The 27,205-nt window shown below is 46.4% G+C and overlaps 1 protein-coding gene across 3 annotated transcripts in view; it reads left to right on the top strand.

The window, feature by feature from the left end:
* Positions 1–27,205, top strand: part of LOC137417394 (chromodomain-helicase-DNA-binding protein 5) — a 122,972-nt gene that overhangs the window by 16,213 nt on the left and 79,554 nt on the right. For all 3 annotated transcript variants that reach the window (XM_078771459.1, XM_078771458.1, XM_078771460.1), the window contains exons 8-22: positions 4,327–4,493; positions 5,196–5,489; positions 12,458–12,742; positions 13,041–13,258; positions 13,613–13,744; positions 13,874–13,982; positions 14,262–14,453; positions 14,898–15,098; positions 15,287–15,424; positions 15,593–15,714; positions 15,821–15,994; positions 16,113–16,254; positions 16,631–16,762; positions 16,863–16,980; positions 17,095–17,219. In XM_078771459.1, the coding sequence (XP_078627585.1) occupies positions 4,327–4,493; positions 5,196–5,489; positions 12,458–12,742; positions 13,041–13,258; positions 13,613–13,744; positions 13,874–13,982; positions 14,262–14,453; positions 14,898–15,098; positions 15,287–15,424; positions 15,593–15,714; positions 15,821–15,994; positions 16,113–16,254; positions 16,631–16,762; positions 16,863–16,980; positions 17,095–17,219 (2,549 nt within the window). The remainder of the gene's footprint in view (positions 1–4,326; positions 4,494–5,195; positions 5,490–12,457; positions 12,743–13,040; positions 13,259–13,612; positions 13,745–13,873; positions 13,983–14,261; positions 14,454–14,897; positions 15,099–15,286; positions 15,425–15,592; positions 15,715–15,820; positions 15,995–16,112; positions 16,255–16,630; positions 16,763–16,862; positions 16,981–17,094; positions 17,220–27,205) is intronic.

Here is a 27,205-nt window from a genome sequence, read left to right as displayed (position 1 = left end):
TGTTGAACCAAAGCGTTCAGAATCATTGGAATCTCCCGCGATGAAGCTAACTCCAAGGGCCTTTCACTCACTCACCGCAGGCAAGTTGGTGGTCTTTCCGTCTTCTACCGACTCCTCTCTGGCCTTGCCCCCCCCCAGCTCTCTCTGGGCTCTGTTCCCCAAATATTCCTACAGGTCGCACAAGATCTGCCTGCAACCCTCTTATGGTTAAACTGCCAAAATCAAGACTTTCTGCTCACCTTCACTCCTTCATTCCTCTTTTCTCCCGCCTCTGGAACAAACTCCCTCACTCTCTTCAATTCCACTCCACCCTCCAGGTCTTTAAAACAGCTGTTCACCACCATCTCTTATCTTCCCCCATCCAAAACCTTGATCTTTTCTACCCCCGCTAATTTCACCCCAAATCCTACACTTTTTTGAAATACCAACTTCTGTCCTGGAAGTCCTTGGTCTCCTTGTGTTTTATACCTCTCCCCCCCCCCCCCTTCCCACGCCTCCTCCCCCCAGGCCCTCTCCTTCCCGCGCTTCTCTCTGCTCTCAGGTGTTGTGTTTGTGTGCTTCCCCTCCTCTCCCCATCTTGTCTTCCGCTCCCTCTTTTTGTATGTTTTGTTTGTCTGGTTGATTTGTTTGTGGAATAAATGTTAGCTCTTTCACGAGCCTCGATTCAGTATCCAAAAAAAAACAACAACAACAAAAAAAAAACCATAAACAATTGACTGGTTTTCCAACTGTCCGGATCATCAGCTGGGCCCCGTTTTTCATCGAGGTTTCGATCCTTTCAGCCCAGAACCTCTCCAAACGGCGGGTCCACAACCCTGACTGCAGGTCCACATCAGTAGATTACTCAACATCAATGGACCCACAACCTCAAAGTTGTGTCCAGACAGTTAGTCAACACAGCAATGCAATATCCTTTTTCAAACTTATATAATTATTACTTTTATTTAAAGTATTACCACAAACTAATAACTTAAATCATAAATCACTTTATATGATAATATACCAAGTGATAAGCACTTTACCTGATAGACATGTCCATTACACAGCATCCCCATCTAACCATCGACTCAAACTGTTATTCAGATATTCAAACTTTCATTTATAACCGATTTTATCATGCTGCACTGCATATCCTAGCAACCACCAGCAAATTATTTTCATGCTTATTTATAATATATTTTATAAATGATGTTTATTAATTTTATTTTTATCTACGTACTTCCATTATTTAATAGTACTAGGACGTGCCCGTACGTGGGTGCCCGTTCCTTGGTGCGGCCCAGCATCTAGTCGAGACCCAGTCACCCAGGCCGATCACCCATTCCGACCCCAAATTCCTCATCGACGATAACTAAACAATATATTATATGAATCGCACCGTACATACCTCCTTCTAGATCTTGTTCTTGTCTTGATATACTCACTCAGGCTCACTCTATCACGACTGAGTCCTCCCAGCTCCTCCAAATGGCGCCCGCTACGCCTCGAATTACCATTGGCGCACGCGCTCTCACATCGGCCACGCCTACGCAACAACGTCTTCTGTGATTGGCTGGCCTACCCCGCAACCTGTTCTGTGATTAGTTTGGTAAATAAATCGCCATAGCTCGGTAACTACTTCTCTGATTAATATGAAACCTTGAAAAGGCACATCCTCAGGTCCCCAGCAATATATCTGGGAAGTTTCAATTAGATCGGACCCGTGGTTGTCGAGAAACAGCGGTCACAGACAAACACACACACACACACACAGACACACACACACACACACACAGACACACACACACACACAGAGATTACTGGAATTATAGATAGATATACAGTGGTGTAGTGATGGTTTGTGGCACTCGGGGCGAAGGTCAAAAATATCGCCCCCTGCAGGCACTGACATGGTCAGCAATTCCGATTGGGGGGCCATATGAAAGAACTCTAAGCTTCCGCAGCGGGATCAGCAGCAGAGCCCTGGAACCTGTTCAAAATGAGAATAGATTTAGTTATGATCTCCTGAGATGATTCGGCTTATTAACTACAAAGAATCGGGAAGAGTTCCTATGTTTCTAAACACGTGCCATGTTAAGGTGTAAAGAGCAGTTTAATAGGTCAAATTTACATGCTGCATTGCTGCTGCAAATTTAAATTGAGGTGCTAACCCTAACCCTAACAACTCAGCATTGTATTCCTATTACAAAAGAAATAACAAAAACAATGATAACATTGTAACAAAGTAATTATTAATACTAATAATATTAACAACAATAATAATATTCGTACCATTTGGCAATAATAAAACGAACATATAATCCCCGCCCTGGTCCAAGCAGACCTGGGCTTGGTGAACGGTAAACTAGTGCTGAAGCAGTAGAGCAGGCAGGTGTGCCACAAGGTAGTTAACAAAAACCACATCAAACACGCATGCAGCATGGTGTGGTATTTATATGCAGCAAGGTGTGGTATTTATATGCAGCATGGTGTGGTATTTATATGCAGCAAGGTGTGGTATTCTATGCAGCATGGTGCGCTATTTCTATGCAGCATGGTGCGCTATTTATATGCAGCATGGTGTGGTATTTATATGCAGCAAGGTGTGGTATTTCTATGCAGCATGGGGCGCTATTTCTATGCAGCATGGTGTGGTATATCTATGCAGCATGGGGCGCTATTTCTATGCAGCATGGTGCGCTATTTATATGCAGCATGGTGTGGTATTTATATGCAGCAAGGTGTGGTATTTATATGCAGCATGGGGCGCTATTTCTATGCAGCATGGTGCGCTATTTATATGCAGCATGGGGCGCTATTTCTATGCAGCATGGTGCGCTATTTATATGCAGCATGGTGTGGTATTTCTATGCAGCATGGTGCGCTATTTCTATGCAGCATGGTGCGCTATTTCTATGCAGCATGGTGCGCTATTTCTATGCAGCATGGTGCGCTATTTATATGCAGCATGGTGTGGTATTTCTATGCAGCCTGGTGCGCTATTTCTATGCAGCATGGTGCGCTATTTCTATGCAGCATGGTGTGCTATTTATATGCAGCATGGTGTGGTATTTCTATGCAGCATGGTGTGGTATTTCTATGCAGCATGGTGCGCTATTTCTATGCAGCATGGTGCGGTATTTCTATGCAGCATGGTGCGCTATTTCTATGCAGCATGGTGTGGTATTTCTATGCAGCAAGGTGTGGTATTTCTATGATGCAAGGTGTGGTATTCTATGCAGCATGGTGTGGTATTTATATGCAGCAAGGTGTGGTATTTATATGCAGCATGGGGTGCTATTTCTATGCAGCATGGTGCGCTATTTCTATGCAGCATGGGGCGCTATTTCTATGCAGCATGGTGCGCTATTTCTATGCAGCATGGTGCGGTATTTCTATGCAGCATGGTGCGCTATTTCTATGCAGCATGGTGCGGTATTTCTATGCAGCATGGTGCGCTATTTATATGCAGCATGGTGTGGTATTTCTATGCAGCATGGTGCGCTATTTCTATGCAGCATGGTGCGGTATTTCTATGCAGCATGGTGTGCTATTTATATGCAGCATGGTGTGGTATTTCTATGCAGCAAGGTGTGGTATTCTATGCAGCATGGTGTGGTATTTTTTGGGCCTAGAGTCTAGAGCTGATGAGACAGAGCAGCAGAGGAAGGCAAGGAAGTTAAAGAACTCACTTGACACGTGATCCAGCCCTCGCTGATTGGGACATAACACTGTGAGATATCTAGATTTGATCGACGTAATTACATAACAAATGTCCAACAGTTACACCCCTCCATCCCTTGGGCCAATGGGTGATCTCCATATTACCGAGTGCATATTAAACCTCATCATACAAGATAAGAGATCTACGCAGCAAACACCTGAACACATTTATTTACTGTGCGAGGTGATAGAAATAGGATATTAGGAAAAAAGTGAATCCGGATGGAAAGGAGTTTGTAAACATCGACCTGCAGCGGGAGGTCGATGTTTACAAACTCGCTACACTAGTGTCCTTTTGATAGAACGAAACCGTGACTATATACCTGCTTGGTAGAAAAATCACAAATTAAGAACTCGTGGGTCCTATCGACTTTGGGAGGAGGCTTCTTTATAAGAAACTTCGTTATAAGAAAAAGGATGAACTTGTGATGGATCGGGGACTCAAACCAGTGTTACAGTTTAGTTTAACAAATGGTGGATCATGACGTAGCATTTTGGGATATTCTATACATAACACGTGACGACATTGTAAGAGGAGTTGATACAGTTGCTATTTAAGTACCAATGTGACTGACTAGCTAAACGAGCAAAACTAACGATGGCGTAATGTGTTGTCCTTCTCAGACGAGGAGTGCGATGGTTATGAGACGGACCATCAGGATTACTGTGAGGTTTGCCAGCAAGGGGGAGAGATCATCTTGTGTGATACCTGTCCTCGAGCCTACCATCTTGTCTGCCTCGAGCCCGAGCTGGACCGTGCACCCGAAGGCCGTTGGAGCTGCCCCTATTGTGTGAGTATTCACTGCCAAGCTTGCGGACCCCAGACCTCTCGCTCTAAAACCCCAGCTCCCCGGTCGCCATGCTCAGGCCTCCATAATCTAGGCTCTCAGACACAAACCTCTCGACCTCAAAACTCTGGCTTCTTGAACAACGACGCTCATCCCAAAATCGGTCGTTGTTAGCACTTGACCCACTATTTGGTTCGGAGGATTTTGGGGGGTTTTGCCTTTCCCTAGATAGCATTTTCACATACCCGTTTTGTTTCATTGAAGGTCATTTAAGAGTGTCGTCCAGGCAGGGCAGGTAGATTAAACCCTGAATGTAATTAATGAGCCAGCTGTTTTTGGGTTTTTTTTCAAAAAAATTTTTTACAATTCTTTTTTTTACCAACAAGGTTTTTTGTACCAACAATTTTTTTTTCCAATTTTTTTTTTACCAATTTTTTTTTCCAATTTTTTTTTACCAACAATTTTTTTTTACCAACAATTTCTTTTTACCAACAATTTCTTTTTTACCAGCAATTTTTTTTTTTTACCAACAATTCCTTTTTTACCGTTGTGCCGAGGTAATTGTGACAAGAAACAAAATGGTTCACGATGCCTTCAGCTACATTTGAACCCACAACCTCCGAGATACTAATTCAGCATCTTTGCCGGTACGCTACCGCTGTGCTCATTGTTCCAACGACTATCCGTCGGCCCTCTCCTACTCAGGAAAAAGAGGGCATCCAATGGGAAGCCAAAGATGAGCTGGAGGAAGATGAAGCCGAGGAGGATTTGGAAGGAGGACCGGTAGTTGTACTCGACGGCGAGGCGGCACCCGTCAGAGTCAGCTGCCCGACTGTGGGTCGAGCGGAGTACGACGACCACATGGAGTTTTGCAGGCTGTGCAAGGATGGTGGCGAGTTACTGTGCTGCGATGCCTGTCCTTCATCTTACCACACGCACTGCCTCAACCCCCCTCTGCCTGATGTTCCCAACGGAGAGTGGCTTTGCCCTCGATGCACGGTATAATGCTATTTTGTACCATGTGACATTGCAATACGTGATCTTACACAGCACTGCTCCATTGTACTTTGTCTTTACTCCGCTGTCCCACACTGTACGTCATGTACTGTACTATATTGTTCAGTGTTTATTTTTATCTCATCTTAAATTACAAGAAAAGGCCAAAATCCAAAGTCATTCAGAATGACCTCCTGCAACAACAGAACTGAAGGAACAGGAAGGAGAGGAGGTTATATCAGGAAGAGTTTATTCAACCAGGCCTTGAACAAGTGGAAGTTCTAGATAGTTCGGAAAGCAGAACGAGGCCATCAATTCCATAGTTTCATGGTGTGAGGAAAGAAAGAGTATGTCCGTTTATTGGTTCTGTATGCGCAGACACTCCACAGTGAGGTTGGTGAGGTGAAGCCAGGTAAGTGGAATGAGGATGTATCGTAGGTGGAGGCTAATTGTCAGTCCATCTTGGCAGACAGAGATTGTGTAAATGGAGACAAACATTATATATAGCTGTGGAGAAGAATGTGCACCCAAATGTATTCTGTGGGGTTGGGAAAGCTAGCGCAGAACAAGGGTCCAACAGCGCCATGTATATACACACTTGGTATAGTGATGGTTTGTGGCGCTTGGGGCGAAGGTCAAAAATAGCGGGATGGGGATGGGGTGGTTGAACTCTTGGCATAAATCACCACCGAAGCAGGGGTCTGGCCTGTCATGAAAAATGAGAATAACCAGAGAAAGAGAGTACAGAAGAGATAGAAGAGTCAGGAGCATCCTTTGGGAGTTACATTTCTGTCAAACACGCAATGTCTGGAGTAGTAGAGAGAGACCTGGAATGCTAGAATTAAGTCTACAGTGTTTGGGAAGCGGGAGGAATAGGAGCTGTTGGATAGTACGAGTGGGGTTAGGAGTATGTGGGAGAACAGATCTGAGTTTAGGGGTGGGTCAGACTAGGTGTGGGAATGGGTGGGAGCAGGAAAGCATGGGCAGAAGGGTTGGAGGTGATCGGAGAGAGCGTGGGTGGGGGAACTGGAGGGGTAATAGGATTGATTGATTTATGTGTAAGCGCAACTGACTTGAGTGGTCATGTGATGTGGAAGAAACGGTTGGGGAAACATTTCAGTCACAAAATGGATGCCAGTCGACCATCTTGGATCTGATCTCGAAAGAAAATGATGTGCATATGTAAGCCATCATTCATTATCTGTGTGCCAAATTTGAACAAGATCGGTAAATGCATGTCCGAGAAATGGTTGAGGACGTGTTCAACATTGGATTTTGTACAAATAAAATGGCCGCCAGTCAGCCATATTTGATTGTATCACGAAACAAAATGATGTGCATATGTATACCGTCATGTATTGTCTTTTTGCCAAGTTTGAACAAAATCGGTCCGATCGGTTTGAACAAAATGTCTGAGATATGGTTGCGGACGGGTGCACGCGCGGCGTTACGCGGCGTTACGCGCGCTGCTTGTGAGCAAGGAGGAAGCGGACAAGCGGTAACATATAAACGTCTTTATTGTAAGACTACACTGTAACACTAAACTCCTCCGGGCTGGTCGCCCGGGGTATATCGTGAGGCCACGCCTACCCCTCGGGCGTGGCCACCGCCCACTCGGTGCGTGGAATGATGTCACCACGCCAGTGGGCTTTTGTGTCCGCCACACGCGCCCCCCCAGAATTCCCGCGCACCTGGAGGGCCAGTTTGCGGGGCAGACGAATGACCCGGCCGAAGCGCCCCCTGGCGATCGGCGGCGTCCGGGGTGCAGGGATACCAGGTGGGATGCCCCTGGCTGCCCCTGGGATGGGTGCAGGACCGGGGGGCGGCGGGGCTGGGCGGTGCCGGGGGTCCGCCCGCAGGAGGGCGGCCCCGACGTGGGGGTCGGGCCACTGGCGGTGGATGGTCCACATCGAGGTGGGCCGGCTTGAGGCGGTCTACCGAAACGCGGTCAGGAGTACCGCCGATGTCCAGGGTGAAGTGCTTCGCCCCGGTCTCCAGCACGCGGAAAGGCCCGTCGTACGGGGGCCGCAGTGGTGTCCGATGGGCATCGTGGCGGACGAAGACGTACTCCGCCGTGCGAAGCTCCGGGGCGACGTGCGTCGGTGGGTGCCCGTGGCATGCCGTTCGCACCGGGGCGAACCTCTGGGCGGTCTCTTGCAGAGCGGAGCGCTGCTGTGCCGCGGACCATGGTGCCGTGGAGTCGGGGAGGAACTCGCCCGGCACCCGCAGCGGTTGCCCGAAGACCAACTCCGCCGCGGATGCGCGCAGGTCCTCCTTGGGCGCCGTCCGGAGGCCCAGCAGGACCCAGGGGAGCCTGTCGACCCAGCCGCCGTCGCGGAGGGTGGCCCGGAGCGCGGCCTTCAATGAGCGGTGAAATCGCTCACACAGGCCGTTAGCCTGGGGGTGGTAGGCCGTGGTTCGGTGCAGCCGGACCCCGAGCCCCTGCGCAACCGCCCCCCAGAGCTCCGAGGTGAACTGGGGGCCGCGGTCGGATGAGATGTCTGAGGGGGCGCCGAACCGGGCGACCCAGGTGGCGATGAAAGCCTGCGCGACATCGGCCGCCGTTGTCGACGCCAAGGGCACGGCCTCCGGCCACCGGGTGGTGCGGTCCACCATGGTGAGGACGTAGGTGAAACCCCGCGAGGGGGGCAGAGGTCCCACCAGGTCCACGTGGACGTGGTCAAACCGGCGTTCCGGCACCGTGAACGGGGCCAACGGGGCCTGGGTGTGCCGGTGCACCTTGGCGCGCTGGCACGCGAGGCACGTCCTGGCCCAGCCGCGGACGGCCTTCCGGAGGCCATGCCAGACGAACTTGTCGGCGATCAGCCTTTGGGAGGCCCTCGCGCCCGGGTGGGACAGGCCGTGGATGGCGTCAAACACCTGGCGCTGCCAGCCCGCGGGCACAATGGGGCGAGGACGCCCGAGGGAGACGTCGCACAAGAGAGCCGCGCCCGCGCCGTCGAACGGCACCTCGGTGACGCGGAGGCCCGTGACGGCGGTCCGCAAGGCCTGGACGTCGGGGTCAGCGGCCTGGTCCGCTGCCATCCGGGCATAGTCGATGCCGAGGTGGACTGCGTGGGCGACGGCCCGGGAAAGGCAATCCGCCACCGGGTTGTCCTTCCCCGCGACGTGCTGGATGTCCGTCGTGTACTCGGAAACGGCCGAGAGGTGACGCTGCTGCCGGGCCGACCACGGCTCGGTGACCTTGCCCATCGCGAAGATCAGCGGCTTGTGGTCGACGAAGGCAGTGAACGCCCGGCCCTCGAGCAGATGGCGGAAGTGCCTGACCGCCAAGTGAAGTCCGAGCAACTCGCGGTCGAAGGTACTGTAACGGCGTTCGGGCGGGCGAAGCTGCCGGCTAAAGTACGCCAGCGGTTGCCAAGCTCCACGCACCCATTGCTCGTGCACCGCGCCCACCGCGTAGTCCGAGGCATCGGTGGTGAGGGCGATCGGTGCATCGGGCGCCGGGTGCGCGAGCATGGTGGCGTTAGCCAAGGCGAGCTTCGCGCCCGTGAACGCCGTGTCCATCTGCTCGGTCCAGGTAACGTCGCCTTTGCCCGGCTTACCTCGGAGAGCTTCGTGCAGGGGGCGCAGGAGCTGGGCGATACGGGGCAGGAACCGATGGTAAAAGTTCACCATGCCCAGGAACTCCTGCAGCCCTCTGATCGTGCGGGGGCGCGGAAACCCCTTCACCGCCTCCACCTTGGCCGGCAGGGGGACGGCGCCGTGCCTGGTGACACGGTGCCCCAGAAAATCGATTGTGGCGGCGCCGAACCGGCACTTTGCGGGGTTCACAATCAGGCCATGCTGGCCCAGGCGTTCGAAGAGCGTGCGGAGGTGGCGTAGGTGCTCTTCGCGGGACGCGCTGGCGACGAGGATATCGTCCAGGTAGACGTAGACAAAATCCAAGTCGCGCAGGACGCTGTCCATCAGTCGCTGGAACGCCTGAGCCGCATTCTTCAGACCGAAGGGCATGCGCAGGAACTCGAAGAGTCCGAATGGCGTGATGACCGCCGTCTTCGGGACGTCCTCCGGCCTGACGGGGACCTGATGGTAGCCGCGTATGAGGTCCACCTTCGAGAAGAAGGACCTGCCCGCCAAACGGGCGGAAAAGTCCTGAATGTGGGGGACGGGGTAGCGGTCGGGAGTCGTGGCGTCATTGAGACGGCGATAGTCCCCGCACGGTCGCCATCCCCCGCCGGGCTTCGGCACGATGTGCAGCGGCGACGCCCAAGCGCTCTCTGAGCGCCGAACGATGCCGAGTCGCTCCAGGGTAGCGAACCCCGCTTTTGCCACCGCCAGCTTCGTCGGCTCGAGGCGGCGTGCCCGGGCGTAGACCGGTGGCCCGACGGTGGGGATGTGATGGGCCACCCCGTGCTTGACGGCCCCCGCCGAGAAGGTGGGCCGCGTGAGGGCCGGGAAGCCGGCGAGGAGGCGGGTGAATGCGTCCGCTGCCGGAAGCGTACAGACCAACGTGGCCGGAACCGAATCGTTCGGCAAGCCGCTTGGCAAGCCGCTCGTTGAGCTGGGCAACGCACATGCGAGCGAGCTGAACGTCTCGGCCTGGACAAGCCGTCTGCGCTTGACGTCGACCAGGAGCCCATTAGCGCACAGGAAGTCCGTGCCAAGCAGTGCCATGGGCACGTCGGCGGTGACGAACGTCCATCGGAAAACCTGCCCTCCAAACCGCAGAGAGAGGCAGCGTTTTCCGTACGTACGGATGGGCGTCCCGTTCGCGGCAAGCAGCGCGGGGCCCCCACCCGCGGCGTGCTTGTCTGACGTGCCGGCGGGAATGACACTCACCTGTGCTCCCGTGTCGCACAGGTAACGGCGCCCGGAGAAGGTGTCCGTTATGAACAGCAGGCTGCTCGAACGGCCGGCGCTCATCGCCACAATTGAGCGCCGGCCCGGGCGTTTCCCGACCCGTTGAAGGAGCACGGCGGATGACACCGCCGAGCTTCGTGGCCGAACTTGGCGTGGAACCAGCACCAGGTGGTGGAGCTGGAGGAGTGCGGCTGGCTCCGCCAGGCCGGTGGAGTCGACGGGTTTCCCCGCGGTGGCGGTTTTCGCCGCGGCGGTGGGCGGGGCGTGGCGGCGTTCACGAGGTGCGTATCAGCATGCTGCTGAACCACAGCGTGCTGTAGAAGATGATGCTGTGGAACATCAGCGTGCTGTAGAAGATGATGCTGTGGAACATCAGCGTGCTGTAGAAGATGATGCTGTGGAACATCAGCGTGCTGTAGAAGATGATGCTGTGGAACATCAGCGTCGAAGGCCGTGACGGCCACGCCAACGCTCGCCCGCGTGTCCGAAGCGGCGAAGTACTTGTCCGCCTCGGCCGCCAATGCTCGGGGTTCCGTTAGCCCGGTCCCGGCCAACGCGAGGCGAACCTGCGCTGGAAGTTCGCGACGGAAAAGCGCCCGGAATAGCAAACCGGGGGCTTCGTCGCCCAACAGTGACAGCATATGGTCCATTCGGACCGACGGGCGCGTCTCACCGAGCTCGGGGAGATCCAGGAGGCGGTCGGCCCGTGCGTCGTCCGTGAGGCTGAACGTGGCTAGGAGTAGCCGCTTGAGTGCCTCGTACTTGTGGCCGTCCGGTGGGTGGCGAAGGACGGACACAACTCGAGCGGCCGTGCCGGGCCCGAGGGAGGCGACGACGTGGCAGTAGCGCGTGTCATCGCCGGTGAGGTGCCGAAGCTGAAATTGGGCTTCGGCCTGGACGAACCAGACTTCGGCCTGAGCCTCCCAAAATTCCGGAAGTTTGACGAAGGCGGCCATGGCGATGGCGTCGCGTGTGGAAGGATCGCTCCGGCAGATCCAACGTCGAGGGTCACCAGTAAAGCGCGGCGTTACGCGCGCTGCTTGTGAGCAAGGAGGAAGCGGACAAGCGGTAACATATAAACGTCTTTATTGTAAGACTACACTGTAACACTAAACTCCTCCGGGCTGGTCGCCCGGGGTATATCGTGAGGCCACGCCTACCCCTCGGGCGTGGCCACCGCCCACTCGGTGCGTGGAATGATGTCACCACGCCAGTGGGCTTTTGTGTCCGCCACACCGTCATGTATTGTCTTTTTGCCAAGTTTGAACAAAATCGGTCCGATCGGTTTGAACAAAATGTCTGAGATATGGTTGCGGACGGGTGCACGCATGCACAGACGCACGGACGGACCGACGAGACTCAATCCACAAGTTCCCGTTCCAGACGAAGTCCAATGGGGGCTAACAACAGCTCACTAAGGGATACAATTTTATGAGCAGATCATGAAATGCAGAGAGATGGGAACAAAGGGGTAGAGGGGGCAGGTTAACAAGAAGTAAGGTAAGAGCAAACATGGCTGAAGGAATGAACATTTAAAATGAACCTTGGCCAGTGGGAAGGAGAAACAAGGAATGTGGATATGAGAACAGTTATAATGTTTGTTTTTTTATTTCCTTTTTTAATCAGACAGGTGCGTGAGTGCAAGGGAATATGTGCGGAGACAGTGACAGCGAACGAGAGTACATGTACATGGAGGCCTTTTAGCCCCCCTAAGGGAATACATTTTGTATAAAAACAAAAACAAAACAAGGGTTATGTGCACTTCATTACACACATGGTTAATGTGAACACGTTTGAAATTGATGCAAAAGGACAAAATAAGTTCACTGGATGGACACACGGACAGGATAGTAACAGTGCGGGTAACAACAGACAACTGTTGGATGAGATTAATGTGGAACACTATCCGTGACATTGTAGGTGGTTTATTCGGAGCATCAATAATCGTATTGTGTCCACCTCCACCGGGTGAAGGTGGAACACTCATTTGAACATATTGGATAAACCCGTACCGTCGATCCTTTTGGCTTCTTAATCCAATCGTGTTACCGTAACATTACCATAAAATAGTGTTGCCGTAACATTTGCATTGTTAACCTGACTAATGATGTTAATACCTTCCTCCCCCAACTTGTACCCACATGCAGTGCCCCCCTTTGAAGGGTCGGGTACAGAAGATTCTACACTGGCGTTGGATGGATCCGCCTGCACCCGCACCCGCACCGGCACCGGCACCGGCACCCGCACCGGCACCGGCACCGGCACCCACACCGGCACCGGCACCTGTACCTGCTTCCCTTCCCCACCCCACTCCTGAAGGTGACCCCAGCGTTCCTCCACCCCCACCGCTGGCAGGACGACCCCAAAGAGAGTTTTTCGTGAAATGGTCGGGTCTGTCGTACTGGCACTGCTATTGGGTCTCCGAGCTGCAGGTTTGGAGGATGTTTTGAAGTGGAGAGTGATACAGCGGCACGGTCTCATCCTTTGTCATCACCCCTGCCACTCCATTTTTAATATTATTCTGTCTTTTCTTTTTTCCCATTTTTTTCTCCTTTTTTAAATCTCCCCTCTGACTTGTGCAGATCTTTCCTCTATCCCCAGCATCTCTTAATCCTAACTTCACACTATCCCAGAATTTACGCACGTCTTTGTAATATTATATCCTAATATATTTTGTTTCCTGTTCCTTTATCCTAAACTTCCCTCATGCAAACCACATCCCTTCACCAGCTGGAGATATATCATAACGTAATGTACAGGAATTATCAACGCAAGAATGACATGGAGGAGCCTCCACCCTTTGACTACGGTTCTGCGGAGGAAGACGATGCGAAGGTGGGTGGTCGGGGGAGCTCCGCAAACACCACCGTGGCCGAGATGGAAAAGAAGTTCTACCGTTATGGCATCAAGCCAGAGTGGATGGAGATTCAACGAATTCTCACCCACAGGTGAGCCTTCCGTGCTCCGGAGGGTCGTCTTGGCAGGTAAAGTTGCCGTCTTGGTTGATGGACGTGAAGCGAGTAGAACCACCTCTGGTCTCCCTCCAATCGAGTGATCAGTTATCTTGCACAATGTGAACACCTTTCTCAAAATTACCAGCTTTTACAGCCATTAACAAGTGGATTAGAGTTGCGGATTCCAGGCCAATCTTGTCTCATGATGTTTGGAATAAACTCACTTATGGAGACAGATGTGGAAGTACAGAAGGCGTACGGAATACGTTTAAAGGCTGTCATGTCGATGCACCACACCTCTGGTTATGGAAGTGAAATGCTGGCACTGTGGTTGTGGTTTTTACTCAGTATCGACAAGAAAGGTGGTGTACATTATTTGATCAAATGGAGAGACTTGAACTATGACCAGTGCACTTGGGAACAGGAGGAGATTGATATTCCTGACTACGATATCCACAAACTTCACTACTGGAACCACAGGTACCGTACCAGCAACATGAATGTGAAACTCGATCTTGGGCATTACGAGTCCTAATCGGTTGCGGCATCAGATACAGTATATTGATATTACCCTGCACTCCACCCCCGTCTTTATTCTTGTTGTGACAGGGAGCTGATAATGGGTGAAGAGGGACTTCCAACCAGAAAAGTGGTGCGGAAAGGACGAAGATCTCGGGAGCTGCTCCTCGAGAGGCCACCAGATACTCCGTCGACGGATGTGAGATCTTGCTTTGCTGGGTCACGTTCAGTGTTCCCGGACGTCGGTGGATTACTTTGAAAAGGAAACCTGAACCGTGTCTGTGTGCACCTGTAATGAAGGCCACCAGAGTTTGCTTAACGTTGGGTTCACTTCACTTGGAATTGATTTTCTCCTCCTTTGTGTTTCATTGGTCGGGATGGATGCATCGAATTTGAGGCCTTTCCTTACATCGGTGCAGAAAGTGAAAGGCGTGATGTAATTGTAAAGATGTTGCCTCTTCCCTCCCGCGACCCCAAGCCAACCGTGAAGTACGAGAGGCAGCCGAGTTACGTGGACAGCACCGGTGGGGCGCTTCACCCATACCAGCTCGAGGGACTCAACTGGTTGCGCTTCTCCTGGGCCCAAGGAACGGACACGATCCTTGCGGATGAGATGGGTCTTGGAAAGACTATACAGACCATCGTTTTTCTCTACTCTCTTTATAAGGAGGTTATTGCCATCTTTTGCTTACAGCAAACACCTGGTCTCTATTTCCCACATTGCCCAACTCACATGATTGGGTGGTGCCACCAATATATTTCAACTGCTGACCATACTCGCTGTCTCAAAAATGCTTGAAGAGTTAAATGAGCAATTACATTACCATCCCCGGGGATTTTTGAGATGCGTTGTGTTATCCGCTGTATGAGTCGTGCATTTCAATACACCTTTCGCTATGTTGGCCACATATAACCACTTTGTGAGTGTCTGAGGGATCCTGGTGGCAGAAACCCATAGTTTGTTTACCTCAAGCTTTGTAGATGACCATCTCAGGTGATCAGTGCCCGAGGTGTTTTGGTGTAGTTCTTGGCCTAATTTTTCTGCAGACATCACTCTGTCCTTGTTTTTATGACCCCCTCCTCGACTAACATCCTTCTCTCCCACCATAATTAGGGCCTGTCGAAGGGGCCTTTCCTGGTCGGTGCACCTTTGTCCACCATCATCAACTGGGAACGCGAGTTTCAGATGTGGGGACCAGACTTTTATGTAGTTACCTATACTGGGGACAAGGACAGCCGTGGGGTGATCCGTGAGCACGAGTTCAGCTTCGATGATGACGCCATCAAGGGAGGACGGAAGGCCTTTCGAATGAAGGTGTGCTGCCATGACGTAATCATGACATCACGTATAAAGTAGCCGAGCACCTCATCCACTGTGTCTACAGCAGAACACAGTGCCTGTCTCCTCATGTGACATGTCTTTTGGCATTCCTCTGCGTATGATGGTTTTCCATGCTTCCCACACTTCTCCCAACTCCTTTCCCACATCCTTCTGGTATGTAGAAAGAAGCAGTAGTAAAGTTCCACGTCTTGCTCACCTCGTACGAGCTCATCACCATTGACCAGGCTGTGCTTGGTTCTATCTACTGGGCCTGTCTTGTGGTTGATGAAGCACATCGTCTCAAGAACAACCAGTCAAAGGTGGGGGATTCCACCTCCCATGCTTCTGTAATTGATGAGAAAGACTAATCTTTGAAAAATGTGGACCGACTGAAAAAGTGAGAAATTGACATCGACGTGTGCTGATGTTTGTGCTGGAGGAAGCTATCTCACGAGTCTTTCTGGCACCGACTTCCCCTCTTTATGCAGTTCTTCCGCATCCTGAATGGGTATTCTATCAAGAACAAGTTACTCCTGACAGGGACGCCACTGCAGAACAATCTTGAAGAGCTGTTTCACCTGCTCACCTTCCTAACACCGGATCGCTTCAAGTGAGTCTCCTATTGTTTCCTTCCCAATCACTTCCTGTCTGCAAAAACAGTTGTGGTGGTTCTTGGTCACCGATTAGTCATGCAATCAGTGTCTTTCTCTCTTTAGCAACCTCGAAGGCTTCTTGGAAGAGTTTGCAGACATATCCAAGGAAGACCAGATAAAGAAGCTCCATGACCTCTTGGGGCCCCATATGCTGCGTCGTATGAAAGCGGACGTCTTCAAGAACATGCCCAGCAAAACGGAGCTCATCGTGCGCGTGGAGCTCAGTCCCATGCAAAAGTGAGACGTCTCCACATGCTGTTGCATTTTGGAGTGTGAAGAGGGGAGGCCTGTGGAAGCCATTTCTTGCTGCAGGAAGTGGGTGTTAACTTTCCGATCGTGTTTCTTCCCACAATAGGAAATACTACAAATACATCCTGACTCGGAACTTTGAAGCCTTGAACACAAAGGGAGGTGGGAATCAGGTCTCTCTCCTGAACATCATGATGGACCTCAAGAAATGCTGCAATCACCCCTACCTCTTCCCTATTGTCGCTATGGTAACCTCACTTCCTCTTCAGTAACATATTATTTCACTGCTTTTTGATATTGTGTGATTGAAGTATTTGCAGTTTTCAATTTGATTTGATGTCCCGGTGTGTACCCCGGTTTAGAATAGGTACACCGTATCCCTCCCTGCGCATCGTAAGAGGCGACTAAGGGTTGGCGCCAGGAAGGGCATCCGGCCATAAAAAAAACATTGCCTCAAACAGGGAACCATGATTGTCATGGGGCCCGCAAGGCTAACCCCTGCTCCAGCAGGGAAAATGGCCTTAAAACGATCATTCATTCATTCATTCAATTTGATTTGATGAAGGTAAAGTCATGAGGAGGTCATGACATGGTTAGAGGTGAGGATGACGTTGGTTTGTGTAGGAAGCTCCCAGGCTGCCAAGCGGCCTGTATGAGGGACAGGGTTTGATCCGAGCAGCAGGAAAGCTGATGCTGCTTCACAAGATGTTGCACCGACTGCACGCCCAAGGACACAGAGTCCTTATCTTCTCACAGGTGGGATCTCCTTTCCTCAAGTCGTTACCAAAACGGGTTTCACAATGTTTCGATTTTTATCTTGCCCCAAATGGTTCTTCCTTCTGCTTCTACTTTCTAGATGACTAAGATGCTGGACCTGCTAGAGGATTTTATGGAGAATGAGGGATACAAGTACGAACGCATCGATGGTGGGGTCACTGGAGCTTTGCGGCAGGAAGCCATCGACAGGTTCAATGGTACGCATATCTCCGGATCAGTCGTATTTTTTCCAACCTCTCCACATACCTTTATTTATACCGAAGCCTCTTTCTTCTCCTAAACAACAAACCTTTCGTGTTTCCTATCTCCAGCACCTGGGGCTCCCCAGTTTTGTTTCCTGCTGTCCACTCGGGCAGGAGGCCTAGGCATCAACCTTGCAACTGCAGACACGGTTGTCATCTACGACTCTGATTGGAACCCACATAACGACATCCAGGTTTGATGGGGCAAGGAGGTGTTGGGGGTTGGTGGGTGCTGGGATTGTGAGCGAGACTGAATCAGTACATGATGTCTTGTCTTGTGCCATTAGTCCTGCTTATTTAATTTATATATTGCACCGGTGTGTACCCCGGTTTAGAATAGGTACACCGTATCCCTGCGTGTCGTAAGAGGCGACTAAAGGGGTTGGCGTCAGGAAGGGCATCCGGCCATAAAAACATTGCCTCAAAAAGGGAACCATGACAATTACGACTACACATGGGCAGGGTACAGCCCGAAGTACCCAGTGGGGGACCCCACTCCCGCTCGTCAAAACTCAAGGTGGGGAACCCGATCGAAGCAAGGGTGGAAATCACTCCATTTATGACGACGAAACGTCTGATGCCCGACGTGGAGATCGGTTTCTGAGGTTTGGGACATGGAATGTAGGGACAATGACAGGGAGATCAGGAGAAGTGGGGGAAGTATTGGTCAGAAGAAGAGTGGACATATGTTGTGTGCAGGAGACGAGATGGAAGGGAAGTGGTGTGAGAATGGTGAAGGGTAGTGTTAGGGATATTTTCCTACAGTAGTATGTAATAGATGAACCAAGAAATTCAATGTCCATCAACTTGTCAGAAGAGAGTCACAAATTTTAATTCCCGAGGGGGACAACACTTTCTGTCTTCAAGAAATACACAGCAAGAAAACAATGACCCTTATCAAACCAAGGAGAGCATGGTGCAATTCACAAAAAACACACAAGGAAGATTTACAACAAATCCTAGATCAAAGTCCAGAGTGAAAATCTTGGTACAGTAGGGATGCACAAAGAAACATCATACCAAACACCAACATGCACAGTATACAGTTAACATACAGAATCGACCAGCCAAGTAAAACATCCTAAGTACAGCAAACCAACATCTTACAGACCCAGTGCTAATCCTCGTTATTTGGTCATTCGTTCTGATTTCTAAAACATTTCAAGTGGGAGGAGCAAGAGGAGGGGGGAGGAGCGAAGAGAGGGGAGGAGAGCAGTAGGATTGGTTGGGCAAAGTTTGGGTGGGAGGGAACAAGTGGAGGGGGGAGGAGCGAAGAGAGGGGAGGAGAGCAATAGGATTGGTTGGGCAAAGTTTGGGTGGGAGGGAGTAGGTGTCGAGGATGAGGTTGCCTCCCGCTGACAGCAGGTTTGCATCCCAAATTCTTTAATGCGGTTTTCTGCTTTTCCATTGTCTCCTGCAAAACACCTCGGGGCAACGTCTCTCTAATCCCTTCAAGAACATCTGAAGGTCATTCTCAGTGAAGTGGATATATCTTTTACTCATTTTCGACACGACAAGAACAAAGACCACTTACTTATTTCAACGCACATTTTTAAAACAATATTATCGTTAGTCACAACCAAATAATTACAGCGCCTCCATTATTAAAACTATACCAAATGATTTACCATTCTGTGGTTTTATCTGTAATTCATTTATTGTTTGATGCAAGGGTTATTACACAATATTACAAATTAACACACTAGTAACATGGGTTTTTTGATCACTTCAATAGCTATGGCAATCCCATCCTTTCTCAATCTGCAAACTCATCTTTTCCCTCATAAGTCAAATCCTACTGCAATCCCACAAAAGATTTTACTGAGAAGCAGAGAGCCAGAGAGGGCTAGCCTCCATGGATTTTTCATATTTCAGACTAACCCTTATCAAATACTAATAAGCTATTTTGATTCAGTGTTTAATTGTCGTTCTTGTTGAGAGATTTTCCTGAGAATGCTGGCAATTTCATTAAAACTATTTATTAAATAAACTCCAAGTAAGAAAGAAAAAAGCGTCCGCTGAACTGTCTTTACAACGGTCAGCGCAGAGCGATTTATCCACTTCCATTGTCCGACTCTGCAATAATTACCAAGTACTTTACATTCACTTATCTCGGTCAGACTTCGTGCTGAGTCGATTACTCACAGTCACAATGAAAGCTTACTCACCAAGCACATTGGTAAACAAACCTTGATAATCCAGCAATTACCTAGTTAGACATTGTGGCATCAGTTGTATTATTTAATTATTTACCAAGAAACAATATCTTTTCTCCAATAAGACAAACTCGATCCAACCTTACATTATTTGGAAAAACCCTATTTGTAATATTATTTCCCTCAGTCATTTATGACAATATGTGCTCCGCCATTACCTCCACTAAGAATTTTTACTCTTTTCGAGCCACGATTCTGGGCAGTGCCGGAGATAACTTGCCAACTGCAGGGGGATCCCAAACTTTGCATGGAAACCACAAAAAGACACCTGCAAACTAGGAATGGAGGGTTGAGGCTCATATAAATTGCTTGCTTCATAAATTAACACTTCCAAATCTCTCCTCTGGTCCTGTATCCAGGACCACAACATAGAAGTGCTCAATTTAGTCATCTCAGTCACAGGTTGACCCTGTTTTGAGGAACAATCATTCAGAATTTTAACCCTGCTTTCACAAATAATTCCTGTTCCCTTTTTTCCCTTCGGTCCTAAGATTAAATTTTCCCAAATTCACCTGAGGATCCCTGTCCAATGGTTCTCCACGGACATACCTTCTTGTAGCCCGGGCAGATTTTTTTACCAGGTGAATAAAGGTCTCCAACGTAGGCCATTTGCTTAGCCCATCGTCTGGCAGTATCCCTTATTTGTGATAGCAGTGCGTCCAATTGTTCTTTCGGTTTCCATGTCAGGAACCATCTAAATAGTGAGGGGAAGTATGAGAGTGTAACATCAAATGGAATCAATACAGATCAATCATGCACATCTCTCGGAAAGTCTCATTGCGACTTGGAGGTTTGGGAGATGTAGTTGCAAAGAATTTAGCAGTGAAGCATTTCGTAACTAGTGCCGGTATGCATTTGATAAGGCACAATACAATCAAAATCACAAAAAGAACGGTGCAAATGAATTTCAGTATAGAAGCACCCCAGCCTCCAAAGGTACTGACTATCCAAGATGTGATTCCCCATGTGTCTTTAAAGTAATTATGCAATTTTGCCCCTTCGTTCTTGATTTTTTTTGTTAAATCAGTAATACGTTCAGAGTTGTCTGGAATATAGGTACAGCATTCTGAGCCAATGATGGCACAAGTTCCGCCTTTTTCAGGAAGCAACATGTCTAAAGCCATTCTATTTTGCATAACAATGGTTCTCATTGCTACCATTTCAGCATTTACTTCCATTTCAACTTCAGCAGTTTCATTGGCAAGCCGTTCTATGCTAGATGCCAATCTTATCAACTCCTGTCCTAATGTAATTGTCCCATACTGGGGAATAAGTAGCGACCCAGCCCTATCTCCTATTTAGACGGCTCTACGTCCTCTTACATTTAACCACCCCAGAGCCTGTTTTCCCACACACTGGATCAAGCAAATCCTTTTTTTAAACATAGAATTAACACATTATAACTGACAATGTAATCAATATCCCGATTATGTCCAACCTTATAACAATTTACATTGGTTCACAAGTTCCCCTAGAACATTTGAAAGATTATATTTCATTATATTTGCACAATCATGTGGTCCTCTAACCAGAAGGTGAGAAGGAAATCAATCTTACTGTAATTTTAAAATAATTCGTCTTCTTTCATCAACCTTACTTTCATATTTTACTTCCAAAATGTCTCGTGTAATTCACAGGTGCTCAACCAAGCATCAGTAAAATCTTTTTTTCCCAAATCGAATCAAAGCAAGAATCCAAAATTAACCATTTATGTATTCTTATCATAATTATCACAGATCTCCTTCGTATCAATCTTCCAACAACAACAAAAAAAAAAGTCTGAAACACATAATTATATGATTCACATTACTTTCAGCACATAATTCCTTGAAATCATCATTACCTCTCCTTTTTTCTTTATTTTATAACAAATAAACAAAAATAATAATAATAATACAATGGGCCTTAATTTTCCCATCCTTAACAATTTTCTTTCACATTATTTTCATTATCTCACATTCATTATTTTACAAATCTGTTGCCAAGATCTGTATTTTCCTCCTCTCCTTTTTAATTAATATCAACCATTTTCTCTCGCCATGGAATAGTCCGTTATTCATATAAATAATCATAAGAGTTCTGTAAAACATCTTCATTTTTAAAACTTAGCCAATTATTTTAAACGACATGTTTCCCCCCCCCCAAAAAAAACAAGTCACATTCTTTGTATATTGTCAACATTGCTCATCGTTTTAGTATCATCCAGAACTAAATTTTTTAAAATAAACCATCAACTTGTAGATGCATTTATTTATATCCCATTAACCCAAGAACTCTCAATTGCTTGGTTTCTTTTAGTAATGCCATATATCCATATTTCTTTTCAAAATGTTCCTAACATACACATTCATCCCATTAGACCTCGAATAACCTACAATCCGAAAAATAAATTTGTGACATTTCAACAATGATTACAATATCATTGTACTTCTCATCCGTAACAGTACATTCAAAGGACAGATAGTAGCTATGGAACAGGTGCATGTATATGTAACAGGTGCATGCCCCCAGGGCACCGTTTCCTTCCCTTTTCATCCACCTTATAAAACATCAACACCAATCATTAAAAATAATATAAATATCACATAATTCCACTCTTCCTTCAGTGAGGCCAGTTTTCCATCTGGTTCAAGATTTACATTTCATTCCATTAATTTGGAGCATTAATTCCATTAATTTATCATGGCTTGTGATAAACATTGATCATTTGAACACAAATTGAACAAATTTAATCAAAAAAAAACTTCCATTAACTTGACATTCTTTTCACAGCACAAAGTTCACTTGAACATCCTTTCACTTTTTTCTTTTTGCAAGAAAAATAACCTAGTTTCATCATCAAATTTTACAATTTTCGTAGTTACACTTTAACTAGTGAATACAAATGACACCTGTATGTAGATGTCCCAAGTTATCAAAAATGTATGGTGTTGGTGCACGTAACATCACGTTTTTTTAAATTTTAAGCTACGTAACAGCACGTCCAATAGTTCATACATTTTCTATTTTCCCTCCCTTTGAAAGATTTACCATTACATCTCGTTTATATCCTTAATTATAACACAATATCATAACATATCTATTGTAATAAAACGTACAGTACACTAATGATTGACCATTTTCATAACCCTTTGTTTTGTAAGGTCCAGGCCATCACTAGATCGTAATTTTAACCATGCTTCTTCACTGCTAGTGAAGAAGTTCACTGCTAGTCCTGCTAGTCCCAAACCTTCACTTCACTTCACTGCTTTTAACCATTTTAACCATGCTATTTTAACGCAAATATTTTCATTCACTAAATAAAATGAATTTTATGACTTTTCTCTTTTTTTTTTAAAGTTTTCAAATGTCCCAAATCTGTATATTATTTTATACTGTGGTTACATTAAACCATATGTATGTTCATATCTTAATCCAATCAGAAAATTGTCAATTTACCCCTAGTATATGTCTGTACCCACATATGTCTGTATATTTTTTACAAAATCCAACTTCCATTAAACTGAAAAATGCTTTGGTAGACCCATGCAAGAGCCCTTACAAATTTTGAAAACTTTCCAGACATAACTTCCATTTCCTTTGAAATTTGTGACCACAAACCTTTCGTACTTACACAACATCATAATAATACATAGTCCTTTTCAATTTTGCCAATTTTCTGTACTATTATTTTCCCATATCAGGGTAGGTGTCATTTTTTAAAGTCTGCTCATCAATATTCGCCTATTAATTTTCAGAACTACACACAATGTTAACATTTAGACCAACGTTTTTGTCCCACAATATATTATTCAGTGTTTTCCCATCTGGTCTATCATTATTAACATTTCCAGCTCCCTTTTCCCTCCTTGGTCAATTCTCCCCAAAATTTTACCCCAAGATTAATAGCAGATATTTTCACATGCCAGATAACAACAACAACAACAACAACAACATGTATTTTAAGGCCATTTTCCCTGCTAGCGCGGGGGTTAGCCTTGCGGTCCCCATGACAATCTTCTCCATTTTGCCCTATTTTCTGCATCTCTCCTTGTTAACCCCCTTGCCCGCATTTCTTCTTCCACCATCTTTAGTCAAGTCTTTCTCGGTCTTCCCCGTCCGTCCTCTACTTCAATCTACATTCATTTCCATCACTCTTCTCAACCAGTCACTTTCATCCTTCCTCAATGCATGACCAAACCATCTCAACCTGTTCCTCTTCACAGCATCAATCATAGGCTCTATTCCCATTCATCATTTGTCTTCCTCTCTCTCTCAATACTCCGCACATCCACCGAACCATTCGCATTTCCGCCCTTTCCAGCCTTCGTTGCACACACGCACACATCCTCCCACATGCAGCTTACACCTTTCCCTTCAGCTTCATCCTCTGACTTCCATGTGAGAGTCATGTTGTCATTAAATTTCATGCGACTTTCATAGCGTCCCATTAACTGGTAAATCAATTGTTCTGAAAATTGTCTTTCAGTTCTATTCCCCATGATGCCCCCCCCCCCCCCCCCCCCCCCCCCCCCCCTAAGCACATGTGTTAGTTCAAAACAGGGTCTTTTAATTGTAATTTTTCAGAATTTCCATTTCAAATTTATTCTCTTCCTTCCTATGAAATCTTTGTGAGAACTTTATGGAAAGTCACTTCTTTTTCCCAAATTTACTGTAAGTTCTCCAACGATCATGTCCGACCTTGAACATTCCACGAATCCTGCAACAAATTTTCTCATACACACTCACATTAGATCCATTTCACATATCTGTTCATGAAATTTCATAAATGATCACACAAGTAATGATCACATTGTAATGACCTCTAAACATTCCTAAACCAATAAACTAGCCTGGCGATGCCAAATACCCCACACTTCTGTCATCTTAGAAGTCGCTGTTTGCTTTAGACAAATATTTATCAAAGCCTTCAGACAAACTATTAGCAATATTATTCCTAGGATTAAAATTATTAGGATTATTATCAAATATTTATCAAAATATTAGGATTATCATCAAACCAATGAATGACTCAATTTTTTAATGACTACATCCAAACATAGATATTTTGAGTTCCGTAACTTTAATACCTCAAATTTTCCATTCCTTCCCTTCCTGATCCTTAGATGTAGGGATGGGTTCTTTTTAGGATCATGTTGCATAGAGCATTATTTTCCCAAACAGTGTGAACATTAAACTACACCATTACCTCTGACATCCCACAATTAACATTAGCTTTCCCATGATGTCGCGATATGACCTTATAATCCCATAAAACTCTTCGTTGCTTTAACATCCAATATGAAAATTCTCATTTAATAGCAATTCTATTAATTCCTACCATAATTGAAATAAACAACGTCAGAACGTCAACAAAGATATGCAACATCTTGGTTGGTCAACGTCTTTACACTCATTTTGCTTGTCTGTCTACTTTTGTTTCCTAGTAACACCTAGTTTCCTTGTAACCTCTACCTATGATTTAATAACACTTTCCACAGTTAGACCCATCAAAATTTTTCCAATAATCGTCAATTATTCATCTTCATCCGTTTTTCAACAAAACTACATGTGAAAAAATGGAGATTTCATCAGTACTTGAAGGTGTAAAATTTGACTTTGAAATTTAAATCAACAAGCATTCTGAGGTGTGCCTAAATTATCAACAACTATTCTGCCATATTTTGCCTAAATTATGTCCGTAAGTCTTCAGATATATTTTTCTAAGTAATTACTATCACACCAACACCGAAAATATAATTTCATCTCATAGCAATTTTATATTAAAATAAATAGTATGTCATTTTTCTTGAAACAATCCAGCCATAAATATTATTTGGAAGTCTTCTGCTGTCAGAACACAATTTCTCTGCCGTCAAAGGTTAAAGTTTGGCCCCGGTGACTCCTCAGCTAATTGTCACTTTTTCTTGACAAAAACAAATATCTTTTTTATATTTATCCCATTACAATCCCATATCTTGTCACCCTTTGCATTGTTGAAAGAAATTAATTCCATAACTCAATTTTACCTCACATCCTTACATCCTTACATCCTTACATCCTTACACCCACTTTTGTCCACAAAATTTTTAGAAGTGAAACAAAATTTGTCTGTACTTTGTCTCATAGAATCCACAGTACCAGCATCGCAACCTCCCATCTGTCTACACCTTGTCACAACTCCAATTCATTCTTCAAGTCACAACCCAGAGTGATTTGAGAACTACACCCAGAGTTCTATACTATACCCTAGAACTATGCCCGAGAACTATACCCTAGTCAGAACTATACCCAGTTTCAGAGAGTAAATAATTGTATATTTTTTCATTATTTTACCATTTAACTTGTTCAAAGAATGTTAATTTCGCAAAATCGAATCAACCACAACCCTCGCCATTAATATCTATTGTAAGTGTGCTACATCAATAAGTATCACTTTTTCTATGAGCCTCGACCAGAGGGTGGTTGTTACTCACAAACACTCGTCACTAGCTGTTCCATTGTCTGTTTCAATTGAGCCAGCAGAGTGGAATTTGGAATTTTATTTCTCTGAGCTCATGAAATGGCCAATGTCTGTACACAAGCTCTCTTTGCCCTCCTTGAACCCCTGGTACTTATCCTTGACTCCCTACTTGTTCATAGGTAGTAGGTCATCGTCTGCCATACAAAGGTGGTGACATTGGGTGGTTTGCCATTACCTTTCCACAAAGCGCTTAATTATTGTCTTTCATTAAACGTGAAGTATGTCTCAAAAGCTTAGTGATGGACATAGACAAGATTTGGTAGACAGATTTTGGTGCTCAACAAAGATAATCGGAACAGTCCTTAAATTAACACCAAGCAGATCCAATCAGTTTAGCCCATAATTTTGACAGCATTCCAATTCATTATATATACTTTCCACCTTTCAATAAAAATATATGTACCAACCAAATCTGTTTTCCTGAGCCTGGACCTGCATATGTACCAATATATATATATATACCAACCAAATCTGTTTTCCTGAGCCTGGACTTGCATTGTTGAGTCCACCTGTTCCTTCAAGGCACATGCAGGAATTTACATGCAGGAATTTACAAGAACAACATCGTATCTCTCCCATTTCACAAATTATGTACGCAATTGTTTTAGCCTGTTCATTAAATTCCCATCATTTGTCATGCAATAATCCTAGATATTTGATTTTGAACAAAAGGTCCCCATGCAAATCACACAGAAAAGCTTGCATCTTTAACATTGATCATGAATTGGGACATTTCTGAATTGCCACTCAGAATGTCTGCCAGATCAAAAAATACTCGCCCATTTCTGTGAGTGATGTCACTTATTTGCATCCTTTTGTCATAAATACATTCATTCATATGAAGGTCAGCTTCAACCACCATCCGAGTGAATGTTAGTTGTCAGCCTGTCTGTAAAACACCAAAAAGCATTTTACATTCACACCCAAGGTACAAGCAGCCTAATTTTAACAGGTGCACCTGTCTACTTGACCAAATATCACGCACACCTGCAAACACAATATTTTCACCCATATCTCTGACACATCATTGCAAAGCACACTCTGCCACACACCAAAACTCACTCTTGATACTTCAAGACATGTACACACCAACGAACAACTGTTCACCACTACTTAAGTGAGTGAAGGCAGTTGGAACCATCGCTACAATGCGGACACCCGTGTTAACCTGTCAAAATCTAATTTTGACTAAACACATGCAACATCACCACTCTTTCTGCAGATGAGTGAGTGATTGTTCAGAACCACCGCTACAAAAATGCGGACATCCGTGTTTATCTAGTCAAATCTAGTGGCAAAAAACCCACATTGACAAAACACTCCTGGGGTATTTCACGCGATCAACCGTCTGGTATACCCACGAACCAAATAACCAACCAAATAACCTGACCAACCAAATAACCAATTAAACCAAACCAACCAACAACCAACAAACCAAACAAACCAACAAACAAACCAATTA

The sequence above is a fragment of the Myxine glutinosa genome, chromosome 2, assembly GCF_964187855.1.
Source record: "Myxine glutinosa chromosome 2, kmMyxGlut1.1, whole genome shotgun sequence".
Classification (NCBI taxonomy): domain Eukaryota; kingdom Metazoa; phylum Chordata; class Myxini; order Myxiniformes; family Myxinidae; genus Myxine; species Myxine glutinosa.
Note: the sequence above shows the minus strand (reverse complement) of the source record. Positions and strands in the feature narration are given on the sequence as shown.